Source organism: Ictidomys tridecemlineatus, chromosome 8 (assembly GCF_052094955.1).
Source record: "Ictidomys tridecemlineatus isolate mIctTri1 chromosome 8, mIctTri1.hap1, whole genome shotgun sequence".
Classification (NCBI taxonomy): Eukaryota; Metazoa; Chordata; class Mammalia; order Rodentia; family Sciuridae; genus Ictidomys; species Ictidomys tridecemlineatus.
In genome coordinates, this window is record NC_135484.1 from 43,395,212 (window position 1) to 43,412,442 (window position 17,231).

The window sequence follows — 17,231 nt, forward strand, 5'->3', positions numbered from 1 at the left end:
TGATCAAAAATACTCTAAAACTGATTTTGGTGAATCAATTCAATGTGACTATACTAAAACTACTTAAATGCACACTTTAAATGGGCAAATTGTATAGAAAAGGTGTTTAAAAACTAGTTGGGAATTTAATTGAAAAATATTAGTATGGACATGTATTTTACCTTAGAGATATGTAAATGTACTTACATATACATATGGGTGCATATCCCTTGAAGAGACCTAGAAATTATGAAGAGCCAGTAGCTGTGGGCATCCCTAACATGTAGATTATAATCTTGAATTCCCATTTCCCACTAATCTAAGGGCTTCTGGTGAAATGACTGAAACTGAAAATGTATAAGATTAGTCAAAAGAATCTCAACAAAACAGAAAACCAAAGACTATTAGAGTAATGTCAGAATACTCAGGAGCTAACTTTTAGAGGCTTCCACTAGCCAAAGTTAAGAAATTTCAGTTTTATTAAAAATTAGAAATGTTATCAGATTAAAACTCATGAAGTATGTTTGTTTGGTTCATAATCATATTAAAAGCAAAAGTAATTGGTCATCTTCTAAGAATGGCAGGCAAGCCATTTATTATCTTGAAAACTGGTGAATAAAGGAAAGAATCAGGCATTTATCTGATCTTCCTATATGAACCATATCACTGGCTGTATCAGTACCATCAAATAGTAGATGAGCCAAGTATCCCTTGGTAAAATTATTCCTATTTAGGGGCTGCGGTTGTGACTCAGTGGTAGAGCACTTGCCTAGCATATGTGAGTTACTGGGTTTGATCCTCAGCAACACATATAAATAAAAAAATTTTTAAAGGTACATCAACAACTAAAAAATATTTTTTAAAAATTATTCCTATCTATAAATCAGAGTGAAATGATAAAAGTAAAGAATCGCCCATTTTTTTCAACCCACGGTGAATTAATAGATCAAGTCTATGATCATCAATAGCACATAACATCTCAAAAGGAGATGAGACTATGGAAATGACCCCTGATAAGAGATCACTTCACCTATAGCTGTGCAAAGAGTAAATTATGGTAAATTATGAAGAAAAAAAATGCAAAAACAAGGAGCCTATGATTTAGAAGTGCATATAACTACATATATAGTTCCTGATGCAGACTTGGCTAATAAAACCTTAAAGAAATGTAAGACAGTAAATGCCAGAATGTGGTTACCTGTGAAGAGAAGGAAGGAACAATGATAGAAAAGGACACCGTGGAGCTTCAGGAGTGGCTGGCAAAGTCCTGCATCTTGTTAGGAGTACTAAGGTGTTGTCTTGTTAGAAGTACTAAGGTGTTGTCTTATGATACGACATGAGGCTATACATTCTGTGTGTTTGTGTTGGGGATGAGAAGATTTCTACTTGGTTTTATGATTTAAATGTATTTTTAAATGAATAAGTAAAGATTATCCAGAAGTAAGGGCAAGCTTAAAGGAATGTTTTACATCTTGAGATTTGTGTCAGATCTCTCCCTCCATCCCTTATCCCTCACCAAAGAGTATTTAATGTATTGAATAAGCTTGATGTGTATAAAATTATATATAAATCAGAGATTATATTTAAGACTTATAACAAGCTTAATTCAAGTATAATGTATATGGAAATATTCTACATATCTTAAAGAGCTGCTGTACATTTGGGTGCAGGTTTTTGTGTGGACATAAACTTCCAGCTCTTTGGGGTAAATACCAAAGAGCACAAAGGCTGGATTGTATGAGAAGAATGTGTTTAGTTTTAGAAGAAACTGCCAAACTGTCTTCCAAAGTGTTGTATCTTTTTACATTCCCCCCCAGGAAAGAATGAGAGCTTTTCCTGCTCCATATCCTCACCAATATTTGGTATTGTCAGGGAACATCTTGCCTTTTTCTTGATCTTAGAGGGAGAGTATTATGATTTTTCAAATGTACTGTTTTTCAACCAGCACAAGAACAATGTGTTGATTTTTCTCTCAACTTTGGATTCTAATCAGTGATTGACAAATGAAGTTTCACCTGTACAAAAAGGGTTTGGAAATGCCTTATGAACCTTTTTAAAAATCTTTGTTTATTTAAATTTTCCAAGTTTCCCAAGGGATCCAGACATCAAGAAATATTTACGTATATCCAATAGTTTACATTTTCTTCCAGTTGATTTCATTATTAAGAACTTCAATGAAAATAAATCTCAAATGTACCTTAAGAAATTTGTACATAAATCTTCACACTTTTAGCTTAGCGTAAGCTATTGGTATAGCTTTCACTATTGAAAAAGTTTAACTTTTAAAAAATATTTTAACTTTGACTCATCCTATGCAAGAGTTATTTTACCTGTGGATTATCACAAGTAGATAAAATAACTACTTTACATTGGATGGTTCTTTGACAATGGAAACTATTGTGAGCTGATTGGCAACAGAGTCTTATGAAGCAGGAAAAATACTAATAAATGCTGTGTTGGGAACCAATAATTAGATTTTCAATGTTGCGTAAAGTACTCACAGGAGATTCATTCTTGGCCTCATAAATTTGACCATATCTTTTCACTCTAATGCTATTAAGTGACTTAGAGACATTACTTAACAGTAAAATACACTACTAAACCACAGTGGCAAGCACGTAAAGCCTGGTTATTCAGTGATGACGTGCCATTTGTTCAGGAATCGGCTGTCCTGTCCTGTTTGCTCTTAAATATAACAACAAATGGAAGTTGGTTGTTAAAGTGAGGATTCAGCATCACATGGCTGTATCTCTTGTGCTATCTGCTAGCTTAAAGATTATTAAAGATTGTTGCTTTGTCCACTGCAGAAATAGCACAATACCTGTGGTACTGTACAAATATTTTGATTACAGTGTGTTTTCTGGTTTGTTTATTTCCCCTTCTTCTTGGATTACCTGAGTATACTGAGTTCAATAGTTTCAAACTATGATTACATCAGAATCCCAGGGAGGGCTTGTTCAAACACAGATTTATAGTTTCTGTTCTCAGAGTTTCTGATCCTACAGATCTGAATAGGGCCAAAAAAAAAAAAAAATGTATTTCCTTCAAGTTCCCAGGTGAGGCTGACTCTGCTTGTCTGTTAGAGGACCACACTTTGAAAGCCACTGACATAGTACCATAAAACCTCTTCTCTGTATTTAATAGGATTCCTGTTTTAAAAAATGAGCTAAAAAAAATAGACATCAGAATTTAGCTCTTGTCATTGTTCAGGATACCATTTCTAATTTACGAGGTCAAGAATTAAATAAAACAGACTGGTAGCACATGCTTGTAATCCCAGTGGCTAGGAAGACTGAGGTAGCCAGCCACAGCAACTTAGTGAAGCCTTGTCTCAAAAGAAAAAAATAAAAAGGGCTGGTGATATGGCTCAGTGGTTGAGTACCCCCTTGGTTCAGTTCCTAGTACCCAAAACAAAAATAAATAAATAAATATAAACAAAAGGAATTAAAAAAACATTTCTTATATTAGAGAATATAATAAAGCTCTTTTCCTGAACTAACAAATATCATAACTACTAAATGGAGTATTAAACTATTTTAGATTTCCTTTATATTAGGGAAAATTCCCATTAAATAAATCAAATAGAGAGGCCTATTAAAATCCCTGAAGAATATGTGACACAAATTCCTATCATTAATGTATAATGCACAGATTCTTTTTCCCAGGGTTTTTGGTCACTTGTCAACAGCACTTCCTTTGAGTGACTAAAATTAGGGCCTGAGTAAGAGTATCTCACTTATATTCTATTTTATAGCATGAAAATTTTAGTATTTGTATTATTTTTTTAGCCAGTGCTTTGCTAGTTGTTTAATATTGAAATGGCTTGCCTTCATTTCTTTCTATCGGAGCTATCTATGCTTTTGAATAATCTAATGGATTCATTCCTTAGCTACCAAGGGTGATTCCTGTCAGAATGATAACCTTCAATATACTGACCAGTCACAGAAGAAAAGATTTTATATACATGATGTGTATAAATCATATTGGAGGGATGCGCTTTGCCAAAAGCTATATTTAAAATCTAAAAGAGAACCTTGGTAACTTTCTCTTCAGCTTTGTGTTGTTGCCTTTCTATGTATCTGCAACACCTGTGCCAATTTTATTTGGTAACACTACTTGGCAGCGAAGATTTCTCTGATTACCTTGTACAGGATTCCCAACAGTAATATGTTGTCTTCATTTTCTTTTTTGAATGAGCCATGTAAGGTATTTCTTAATCTTTTTCTGTGTATCATGAACTAATACAAATATTCCTGTGGATGTTTTTCCACTGTCATGCTTTAAAAGCAAGTATTACTGTGAGTCACTGACCACAGCCGTCTTCTATGTTATGTGTTCCACATGTCTTAGGCAGCTCGGCATGTAGTCCATAGACACTCAATAAATATTTGTGGAATAAATGAATTGGCATTTTTAAAAGGTCAAAATTATAAAATAGGTCCATCCTTTTTAAAAGTTTATAATTTAGAAAGTTCAAACCATTGAAATGTCTACATGTGATAAGGTTTAAAAAAAAGAAAAAAGGAAAACAAAAAAAAAATTGTTAATACAAGAGTGGCTACAGTGGACAAGATAAATGTTTCCTGTTAGTTATTGTTTATATTTACATTTTAAAGCGGAAATGCCTCCCAAATTATTTCAAGTTAATATTTTCAAAACTCTTCTAATAAAAATATTGAGTTATGTGACATTTTAATATTCTGATGATGATTGATATTAATTCAGGGCATTGTTGTTGATTTATTAATGGTGCTATTAGACTGTAACACTGACCTATTAAAAATATATGCAGTGTTGTCACAAAAGAAGATACATGAAAATATTTTAAGACCTTTTAATTTAAATGAAAAATATTTAAGATGCTTTCAAGAAAGTTAACATAATTCAGGGTCTGTAAGGTCCAGACATACTGATTTATTTACCTTTTGCTTATGGCTACTAACCCTACAGCTATGGTGAATGAGCCAACCAGTGAGTGAGTGAGCGAGTGAATGAGTAAATGTCTTCTGACCAGCAATTGCACTTTCAAACACAAGACCTAAGGAAATTATTATGGTATAGATAAGTAGGTATTGAGATATTCCTTCTTCAGCTTTTGTGGCTCAGCCAAAATTGACCTGAAACCTGTTTTTGTACTATCAATCAGAGCTAAGAAGGGTTTTTGCATTATAAAGAATTAGTAAAGAAAAATAAATACACAGACATGAGCCAGAGCATGTGATTGGCAAAGCCTATCAAATTTACCATCTAAGACTTTAAACATTAAATATTGACTTTGATATAGAATGTAGCTTATGATGTGGATTAACTTGGTGGAGGTTGATGTAAAATATTAAAAAGTAGAGTATGCGTAATTATGCCACTTAAAAATGTGAGCAATATCATTTAGAAGGATGGATGCTTAAGATATTAACAAGTTATTTGTGGGTAGACAAGATTAAAAGCATCCTATATTTTTGACCTATCTAATTTTGTAACTTTTCAATAATGAGAATGCATTCATTGTATAATAAGAAAAAATAAAATTTTAATTTTGATGTGGAGAAAAATAAGAGAACTTTTCAAAGTTAGCTTTAAGGTACAAAGATATGTTGCTCCATTTTGTGGATGAGGAAACTGAGGCTAACAGATGTTAATTAACTGGGCTAGAAAGATGGGCTAGCATTGTTACCGTATAATCTGTCCAGCAGCAGCATTATTGAAAAGTTAAAATGGTTATCCATAGCTGACATAAAATTATGGGCTCTGTGACCTAAGGCAATTTAGAAGTATTGGTTATAATGTATGATAAAGAAGAATTTTTCAGGAACCCCAAATCACCAGCCTGATGGAATTAGGTACATATCAAGTAGGTTTACATTTGCTTAGATAGAATGAAAAAGGAATTGCTTATATAGTGCATAAAAAAATTAAAAATTATGTGCACATTAGTATTTACTTTAGAAATTCTCAGACTATTACTGCTTAAAAAAATGTATTGCTTTTCACAACTGTAGAGTCAATAGTTCAATTCAGACATGTGACACAGAAAGGCATGTGTTCTGAAGCTCATAACCCTTCACTATAAAATTGACCCAGAAGAGACATTTAACTAATCCCCATGCCCTCTAGCATACAGCTATTTACATTAGAAGGAGAGCAAATAAACAACACTGAGAACTTTATTGTAATAAACTGATAGTTAATAATAGAAGAAATCAGTAGGACTGTAAAAAGCAGACACAAAGAGCTCAATGATTTGGGGGCTACTTAGTGTGTGAACAAAAGCCTCATATCCTTCCATTATTCCCAAGGGAACCACTATCTTAAGCAAAGAATGATGATGGTAACTATAACTGCTCTTTAAGAAAACACCTGTGCATTTAATCGCAGCCATTTTTTTTTTTATTTTGGAGAATGATTCCTTAGTCACAAATTTAGAAACTGAGGCACCAAGAGGTTTGCATTAGTGTTCAGGATGGTGCACATCATTTAAATGGTGACAGGAAACTAGATCACCTGGTCCCATCACAGGGCCTGCAGATGGTGATGCTGATTCAACATGTCAGGATAACTGTACATCTCAGTAAATCAAAAAGAACAGATAGAAATGCTTTAAAAACTGATATAAATAAAAGGGTAAACTATAAGTGTTTTTCATGCTCTTCAGAGATGGGATTCACTTACCTGGAAAAATTCTCCAGCATAAAGTGCTTCATAACTCAGAAAGGTCAGGGAGTCACAACATACTTGGGTAGATGAAGCTATCATTTTTTCTTAGTCTTATCTTTTTATTGAACAGATATTTTCAAGCCTGGATTTGATATATTTCAAATGGATTCTGATGTTTACCTGCAAAAGCAATAGTAAATAGAACAGTCTCTATTTTAACACTATGACATTACATATTAACCTCTATGTAGTGGATTCCACAAATTTTTTTAGGAACTATAGCTAGGCTAAGTACACATTTTCATAATTCCCTGGTCTTTCAGCAAGCATTATATTTTTTAAACAAAAATAAAATACTTTCCTTTTGATGAGAAATGTAGGGTCAGAAACTATTTGGCCTGCTTACATAATATTAAATGTTATTCATTATATATTGTGTATTTTTGTAAACATCAGTTTGGTGATTTGCTCCATTTTGAAAATCTAAATTGAGATGGAATAAACAGCTTGACAGCCCTTCTTTAGGTGCTGCATAATAGCTTGGGTTTTTATCGTGATTTTATTGTTCTTGCTATACTGTATTATTATTTACTATTCTTGGGAAGGTGTTTTAGGAGTTGGAAAGTAAAAAACAGCACAGTGGTGGCACACATAAGGATGATCTTAAGCTTTGTTACTATGAGGTTTCCTCTCCCTTTTCTGTGCATTTTTAACTTCCCTATTAAATGCATGTTCGGAGAATGTAACACTCAACCATACTGTTTCCTTTCTCCCTGTCCCCTCCTCATTTATTGCTACCACAAATATATACTTTCTTCTTGAAGAAGTATTTTTTTTTAAAGAGAGAGAATTTTTAAATATTTATTTATTTATTTTTTAGTTTTTCAGTGGACACAACATCTTTATTTTACTTTTATGTGGTGCTGAGGATCGAACCCAGCACCCTGTGCATGCCAGGCGAGCGCGCTAGCGCTTGAGCCACATCCCCAGCCCAAGAAGTACTTTTATAAAGTACTCTGATTATGTCTCAAGATTTCACTTCTTATGACCAATACACAAACACTAGTTTATTGGTTTGTCATTCACGTATGTTTGTCTCTGACAACTAAAAGAAGTTCCATAACCAAAGAGAAGTGCAGCTTTTCTGGCTGTCTCATTTCTCACAACTCTGATGATCCAGAAATCTACGTGTCATAAATGGGAGACACTAAGATAGAAAGTGTGGGGACTTCCATAAGACCCCAGATATGCTCTTTAACCACCCCCTTGGACTTTTCTCCTTTGAATTTAAAGCCATTTTCTTGTTTTACTTAATCTTTATGTTTCTTTTTTGCCATTTTCTAGACCTTATTAATCTAGCTCTCTGCCTGCTATGTATCATGAAAAGCTCTATGCACCTCCTTCTCCCCTGTACTTTATCTCCTGTCTTCCACGTTAACCCAAAGTGTGTGCACAGATGTGTGCATCCTCACCTCAGATAAGCACATACCTGCCCCCACATGAGTGCTACCTCTTCAATCTTACCTCTCTCCCAAGACACAATGCAGTCTCTCCTTTTATTCATATTGTCATTTTTTGACTGTGTGTTTATGTAGTTTTATATGACTGATTTGCCTTTCTGATTGTGAGCTCCTTTTTCCTCCTGTATCTCTCTTATAGCCCTTACTACTTTGGTAAATTTGTAGTAAGTGCTTACTACTCCTCAAAAACATGTCCTATGGAGCAGAAAAATAATTCAGAAAGTATGGTACCTTGGTCCTCATGTTACAAAAGAGGAAAGTTAGAACAGTGAAGTGACCTGTCTTCATTATGGCAGGACTACTAACTAGCAAATGCTGAACTAGAGCCTAGGAGGAGGTGGCAGTGATTGCTGCCCAAATGGATAATGGTGATGTGCCTTCCCTGAACAATAACCTGAAATTCTCCTGAGTATTTCTCCTGATTTTTCAGCTTCCCCTCATACCTGTAATAAAATCCTCCCCACTTTAGTGCTATGGAATGAAATTACAGTTCTTTCTATGGAAAAATTCAATATCAGAATGCTTTTTTTTCATTTATTTATCAGCATTTATTCGTTTTTACTATGAGATTGTATAAAAGAAACCTCCTTTTAAAGTTTCACCAGCTGTTAAGTTTTTCATGAGAATAAATATCTTTTAAAAAGCTAGACAGATCTAAAATGCTTACTTGCTAGAACATCCTACATTTAGATTTTTAAATTATATTCCAGAATTTCTTCCTTCATTAAACTTTGTGCTCTCAGACATTAAAGAGCCAAGTTTAAGGGACATTCATTGATTCTACTTTGTTGTGACCCACAGTTACTGGCAGGTTATTTCGAATAGACAAGTTGTAGAGTTTTGTGCTTTAATTTTTCAGGAAAATGAACAACACTCTTTCCATCTACTTGCTTGAGGGCTAATTGAATTGTATGAATCACAAGGAAGAAAAATAAAACAATTCACAAAAGCAGTCTTCTAATTAAATGTATAATTTTTAAATGAAGTTTATAATGCAATTTGATAAATGGAAGAAAAAATATTTTTTATTATAAAAGCTTCACTTTTAGGTATTGATCAGAAATTAAAAGGAAAAATTGGAAAATTAAAAAAAGTTAATGAAAGAAGGATGGGGGCACACACATATAGAGATGACCCACAAATGAGGGTCCCTCTGGATCAAAGAATTTCATGAATCAGAGATGACAGGAAGCTGCTATTCCCTTGACTATACCTGTCCACAAACCTTTAGACATTTAACTAGGAGAATAGAGTCTCTAAACTTCAGTTTCTTTATCTATATACCAGGATTATGGAACTAGATAACTTTTGATGTCCCATTGAGGTTTCTACATTATTAATTTTTTTTACTTTAATTTTATTCTGATATTTAAACCTTTCAAAGTTCCACACGAAATTGAAGACCCCAAGAAGCTTAATAAGCACGTATTAGTTGAATGACGAAATTTGACCCTCAGTGAATGATATGTAAGTTATTTTAATTATTTTCAGCCAAAGATATTTATCATATTTATGGCATCTTGTGCTGAAAGCTTTATGTTTTGAAATGAGTAATAGTAAACTCTGCTTGTATTAATGGGGAATTAGCATTTGATCTTTTAACAGTGAAATTTTCAACATGAACCATTGAAGAAAATCTCTGATATTGATTGTGCATTTCAAACTGAAGCAAGTCTGAACTGGAAATGTTTTTTTTTCCAGAACCATCTGTTCTTATTCATTTCTTCTTTCTTTATTCTTTGCTCTGGCATGTATATTATTCTTGTACAGTGTTCTTCAGGGAACTGTAAACTAGAAAGACAAAGAAAGCCATACATCTTGTTTACAGCCTTGTCCAATCCTATCTGTAAGGATAAAGTAAGAAGATAAATGTTTCTGTTTGACAGATTTTAAATTTTGAAGTTTTTATTGAACAAAAACATTGAACATTGAACAAAAGCATCAATAAGATTGTGATGATTTTACTTAAGTGTAATGAAAAGATATAATGTTGATGTGGTTGTTTTGAAATTCTTAACTTTTAACCATAAAAGTTCCTATTCAAAGCTACTTGTTAGTTACATGCTTGAAATATTATTTTAGGAACTATTTCATCATATCTTACCACCCTTCTTTCAGCAAACTATATTAGTTTTGACTTTTGCTATCAATATAATCAGAATCTCTATCATGCAAAATATTCTTGGAGATTCTTGTTGGATCATATCTGTCCATCTCAAACTGATTGCTAATTATATATACAAAAGCCCCATTTTATTTTAATACTTTTTTATAAAAGGAAGAAAATATCTTCTAATATAAGCAGGTATTACATTTTATGAACTTCCATTTTTCATCTTGCCCTATTAACATAATATCTATCCTACCAAATGAAGGTACCAACAAACTTTGGAGACCAAAATTGACTATTATTTGGGTGGTAAATTAATATTTGCCTTTTTAAAAATTATATTAATAGTGTCTTTTTTCCGGATATATTTTAATTAGTTTTGTGACCCTTGTATACTAGTTTTTCCAGTGATTAATCAATAGTAGAAATGATCAGCCCTGATTTTTCATTGTACTAGGGAAACTGAGAACCAGAAAAAGAGAAGCAGAAATAGGCTCAGATCTGAAATCAAGGTCCTTAGTCCCATCTCTCTGTCTTCTCTATCATATCCAGCCCTTGGAAGGAGCACTGAAGTGCCATTTAGTGTGCTTTTTATAATAATTTGCTTTTCAGCACATCATCCAAGATGTGCTAGTTAAAACTTAATTGCCCTTTAGAATGATTTGTGACATGTCACCTTCATTCTTTTAACGATATTAATCCTACAAGTTAGTTTTATTACACACACATTATTTTAGGTAGAAAGATGTTCTCTTTTAGAATCTGGAATACTCCTCCAGGTAACGTCTCTTTAAGTCTCAGGAGGAGATAACAAATCAAAAATTGAGAATTGAAACCAATAGAGGTTCGTATATGATTTTATTTAAAGCATCAATGGAATAATTAAAATTTGTATCCAAAATTATCTTGGTAATTGTCCCCTAATGATGCCCAATGTTGAGATTCTAGAATGCTTGAAATAATTATTTGCAGACAACAGCAGCTAGTGGAGTAGGATGGAGCACTTTGCAAACACTGTAAGACCAATGGCTTCTCAGAACACTGGCCCAAGCAAATTAATCAATCTTTGATGGATACATTTATTTATTATATAAACATTTATGGAGTACCAGATCCTATTTTACTGAATACTGGGTACATATATAGCAATGAACAAGGAAAAGTGTATGCCCTCATCTTGTTGATATCTAGTGGGTTGTCAAACAGTAAAACAAGTATGCAAATAAGATAATTAGGAAGTGATAAATAATGGAACAGAAGTGAACGGGCAGATATGCTAAGACATAAATAAGGGTGCCAACTTTGTGAGTTGTTAGGCTCTCTTAAAAGGGGCCTTGAAGATAAGAAAGAGCCAGGCACGCAAAGAGCCTTGCAGCCAGAGGAGACAGCAAGGGCAACACTCCTGAGATGAAGAAGGGCCACTGTGCCCTATCTGCTCATTGACAATACAAGTCTCTTCCTACCTACCAATCGGAACACTGTAGTGGTATCAATAGATGTCAATTTTAATCTCGGTTGGCTATCTATGTCTAATAGTCAATAAGGGAGAAGTTGAGGTCTTTTTCTGTACTCTTAGAAAGAAAGGAAAATTATCGGGGGGGGGGGGCACAAGAGAGTAGCATATGAAAACATTTAGAGATCAGCGTTTGAAGTTTTCAAATCCTGCCTTGTGATGCCAGCTGTCGATGTGAGAGTTCCCAGAAGCCAAAGATCTTGGCCGGGTGTTGAAAATTGACCCGACCCTTGATGAATGGACAAATTTGGATTGACCAAAAGGAGGCAGTAAAGGGTGTTTCACAATGAGAGGGCTGTGTAAATAAAGATGATAAGGTGGACTGAATTTGAAAGAATGCTTGAAACCAGGAAGTCTCAAGAGCACTCTCCACAGGAACAGAAAGTTCATAGGAAGTGTTGAAAGATCAGTAGAGCACTTTTGACAACAAAGGGAATCATTACAGTTTCTTGAACAAGAAAGTAGTATGGTAAAAAGGAGAACATTTGTACTATTAGATAGAAGTTAATTAAAACTAGAGGAAGAATCCTGAGAGGCTGGGCAGGAGAAGCTTCTTTTCGTCTGTTTCATTGTTCTGGTGATGAGAACATGGCCTTATGCTCATCTTAGAGAGTATGCTGCACACAAGACACAAAAGAGTTGGTGATGACACTTAGTTACTGAAGGGCAATAAGTCAAATGTCAAAATGCCAGCTCTTGAGTCCCAGAAACTGAACAAACAATTATCAGTGATAGAACTAGGGATGTTTTTTTTTTTTTTTTTCTGGGATATTAAATGATCCATGCAGAACTAGAGCAAAAGTGGAAAGTTGAATCTGGGAATATAAATAGGTGATGAAAACTGAGGGCTTAGCTCTTGGGAATGAATACTTACCTGGAAGGTGATAAGAGTAGGTGGCAGGGGAAGATGGGGATTAACAGAGTCAGAAAGATAATAAGCACGTGAGTAGGGAGAATGCATCAACACACCAAAACAGCAGTTGTATAAAGCCAATACAAGAAGGAATTTCAGGCAGTAAATAGAGAAAGTTCTTGAGGAAATACCATTATCATTATCACTGTAAAAATGACAAATAACCTTTTAGAATAATTACTAGGTGTCCCAAGTTTTTTAAATATAATAAAGTATTTATTTCTTTCCATAACCTTTAAAAAGAAAATGCTATCATTATCTCCATTTTACAGATGAAGAAACTTAGGCACAGAGATTAAACAATTTGCCTAAGATTACTCAGTTTGAAGAAGTGGAACTAAGATTCAAACACAGGCATTGTGCCTTCAAAGCTTGAGTCCTTAACTCTCATGCCATATGGTAATACCCAAAATGGTGTTTTAATTACATAGTTTAACTTCTATCTTATGTAAGTGTCTTGAAAAGGAGTTAATTAACAGTTTAAAAAGTTGGGTAGAAACCAGGAAGTCAACAGATGGCTGGACAGTGATTGGATAAATCCTTTCAGGAGAAGACACCCTGAAATTCTCTAGGGTGAGGCAGAGAAAGGGAAGGAAGAAGAATGTACCCTTTGATCTATTTTTTCTTTCTCCTCTTCTCCCATAACACTATTAGTTGTCGATAAAGGAAACTGTCCACTTTGACAAGAGAAGCGATACTAATTTGTGAGGCGAATGGCACCTCTATTTTATATTTAGCACTTTCTATATATTACAAATATGTGCATCTTTATTTGTGTACAAGGAATGCCAGTTTATTTACATTGATTGTCAAAGTTTTAGACTAAAATTATTTGTTTCTTAACTTTCCTTACAAAATGAGAGTTAGATTCCCAAAACCTATAGTAGCTTCAGTGTTGGTTTTACTGGATTACCCTCACGGAGTTCAAATCTTGGGTTTTCTCTATTGGGAGGCTCAGGTCTTAGAGCAGGAGCTATGGACAACTGTGCTGCCCTCTGGAGCAGACAGGCATGCTTTGACAACCACTTTAATCATGTCTTTCTCATTGCCTGAAGAAGGCCTTTTCATCCATGCCCTCAGGGCTCCTACCATCTTTCTCACTTCTCCCTTGTTTGAAGAGAAGGCAGAAAAAAACGTTAAATTCTCAGCCTACCAGGCTCACTAAGGAGTGCACCTGCATGGTACCACAGCTATCACAGGGAGAGCCATGGTAGTTCTCCCTTCAGTGAATGAGGTAATGCCTTTCTTTGGACTTTAAACTCTGAATGGTTATGATCTGATCATTTTTTTTATACAGCAAAATAATGTCCAATAGAATTGGCAGCTCAGAAACTTTTCTTATTTTTCCACTTAAACAGAATAAAATTCTTAGCATGACTCTTCATGATTTTGGCCCACATTATGGGTAAGGCCCACTCTTATTTGCAAGTATTCCCGTTTGGTCAGGCACGCTGCACTATTCCGTATTTATTATGCAGGCTTCTGCTTTCCTTCCTCTGTGCTTAGACTGATCCCACAGAGAGGCTCTCTCTTCCTATTCGTCTCTCCAAGTCTCTAGTAGTATTGGCCCCAGTTCAATGGTGCATACACTCTTCATGTAATGTTATCTCCACCACACAACCTTGCTGACTTCATCTAAACAAGATAAGATTGCATCTCCAGCTCTCATTTTATCTGTTCTAGATAATTATGTGCATATATTATCTTCCCTACTACACTGAGGCAGAATCTGTATTTTCCATATTACCTTTGTGGAATATGGAAAATACTATGTATTTTCCATATTACCTACCCCTAACAGAAAGTTAAAGCTACAAGCTCTTAAGAGAACATATACATACCAGTGATAGTTTGTCTTTCTAAAACTTCTTCTTTCTCTATGTCCTAATTAATAACTATGCTGAACTGGGTATAGGAACAGATCTCCTGGTTCTCAGTCCAGTACTTACTCTTTGACAATGGTGCTTCTCCTTCTAATATGCACATTGAAATGTGCTTTAGAAATCCCCATCCAGGAACCCCAAACCATAAAAATGAAAATCTGGGGAATGGAGCCTACACATCAGTTGTGTTAAGACCTCCACATGATTCCAATATGCAACCAAGACTAAGAACCCTACAGCTTGAAGGCTCCTGGCTCATTTTTTGTTTACTAGGTAATTTTATTAATTTGAGAAACTTTTCTTTTTTTAAGATAAGCAATATTTGAAGTAGAAAAGTACTAAACATAACAGATCATTTTGTTTTGCTTGCAACAGTAGCTTACTTAACTGTTTAACTTTTCAGATTTTTCGAAAGAAAGCAGTGGAACTTGGGGTAAAATTGCTACCTGCATTTCATACTCCCTCTGGAATACCTTGGGCATTGCTGAATATGAAAAGGTAAAACTTCATTTTCAACAACATATTTTAAGGGGAAGTGGTTGAGATTGTGGACTAATAAGTAAACACTAGATGGATTAGTACTTGTGTGATTATAGTGACAAATTGACCCCAATGGGCTCTGTCCTTGTGTTGGAAGCTATAAGCTTTTCAGTGTTCCATAGCCTCACATGGTTCCATCATGAAGAGCATAGCCCCAACAGGATCATGTAAACCAGGCATGATCTGAGGTTTTCACTATTTCATGGAAAGATCACATCAGTGATACTGTCTCTCTCCATAAATATCAATAGCATCCCACTGTCTTTCAAGTCATCATGAAATTGTTTCACTTTAGAGAAAGCAAATTCTTAAGAGCATTTAGCTACTGGGGATATTACAGAGATAGAACACTGGGAGAAATCAGATTCCCCAAAACAAAGGAGCTGGTAAAACTGACACTTGGAGCACCTGAGACTTTCCTGCACACCATTGCAAGGAAGAAAGGGGGCTGATTCATTGACCCAGATCAATCCAACCTCTCATGCTCTTTGGGTGGGGAAACCTGGTATGCCAAGTCCATGAGAATATGGCCCCAAGAAGAAACCTAAATTAAACAACTTTCTAGTGTTCTCCCAGGGAGTTGTTTGGATTTTCACAATAGTTTAAGCATGTCATTTAAGATTCTTAATTTCTTCCTTTCCGTGAATTATTAATGGCTTATGGGCCTCTCTGGGATTACAAGGATGATGGTGAAGATTGCCACTATTATTATCATAAAGTATGGTGGGTTCTTTACACTTATTACCACACAGAAGTTTCACAATAGCCCAATAAGGTCAATACTGTTGTTATCTCCATTTTATTCATAGGGAACTGGAGTCACAGAGAGATTAAGTAATTTGCCTAACATCATACAGTAAGTAAATGGTAGAGCTGTAATATGTATTTAGATGTTTATGTATATACATCGATGCTTAAACACAAATGGGTTTCTTAGAAACACCAAAAAAATGAACAGGGTAGTGTGGCAGGATTAATGGACATTTATTCTTAATTATTTTTAGTGACATTCTTTCCTGAAGTTAATTATGAAATTGCTGATTATTTTTTAATAAATAAATCCATGAAAGGTCATACTTTGTTTTAATTCATCCTGTGCCTTTCTATAAGTGTGTGTTTGTCTGGAGGGTGGGCATGTTGAGGCAGAGGGATGGGGAGTCTCCACACCACTGGGCATCATTAAACTCATATAGTTCTCTGCTCTATAATGTCTCAGGGTCTGCTTTTCTGAATAGGACTCCTAAGGCTTTTTCTTATCAGCTTGAAATCTTTGCATGTTTTGCTTGCAACAGTAGCTTACTTAAGGTAGGACAGAGTCTGAGCTTGGCTTGGAGGCAATTTGGTGTTTATGTGGAGGCCCATACATTTTATATTTGGCTCATGTAGACCTTCTCTATTGCATTCCATATCAACAGACTCTATATTTACAGATGGCATTCTGACCAGAATACCCTTTTCTTATGTAAGGTAACAAAAGCATTGCTCAATTAACTCACTTTTTCCCCTATCTGCCCTCTGAGAAAAATGATGTGGGTATAGTAGTACCTTAAACTAATTGGTTGCCAAGAGACCTGCTTCTAGGTAGAGACCTACTTGAGGTCTGTTTTCAGAGCAGTCATTTAAACTCTCCAGTCTTATTTATAAACTGGAAGGTAGGCTCGTCCAGTAGTTCTTTTGTGGGCTTCACAGACTTTCAGATTCCAATGAAATCTATACCTCATCTCATAAAATACAATTTCCTGAGTATACAGATTTGTCCACAGTTTCCAAAAGTTAACAGCATCATGGGTGCCCCCTAGGACCTGAGAACCTCAGGTTTGAATTCCTAGAGTAATGATCAATCAAGGTTCCTGCTGTAGGATTCTGTGGAGCTAATTCCTCTTACTTCCTGGAAGGTAATGAAATTAGATAAAGTCTTACTAAAACTAATAGAGATGGTGTGGGCGAGTTATTTGTATAAGTTGAGTTAGTTATTGTGAGTTGCTGATATTTTATTAGTTCTGGCATCTCTTGAAATAGAGATAAGAAACTGGATTATGTTGAAGTATATTTAACTTTACTTAGTGTTTATTTGTAATAGTCAAGTGGATTTTTCCTTAGTGAAATCTATATTTTAGTGTAC

General features: G+C 34.8%; 1 protein-coding gene across 3 annotated transcripts in view; it reads left to right on the forward strand.

The window, feature by feature from the left end:
• Window positions 1-17,231, forward strand: part of Man1a1 (mannosidase alpha class 1A member 1) — a 169,685-nt gene that overhangs the window by 77,400 nt on the left and 75,054 nt on the right. For all 3 annotated transcript variants that reach the window (XM_078019317.1, XM_078019319.1, XM_078019318.1), the window contains exon 6: window positions 14,973-15,067. In XM_078019317.1, the coding sequence (XP_077875443.1) occupies window positions 14,973-15,067 (95 nt within the window). The remainder of the gene's footprint in view (window positions 1-14,972; window positions 15,068-17,231) is intronic.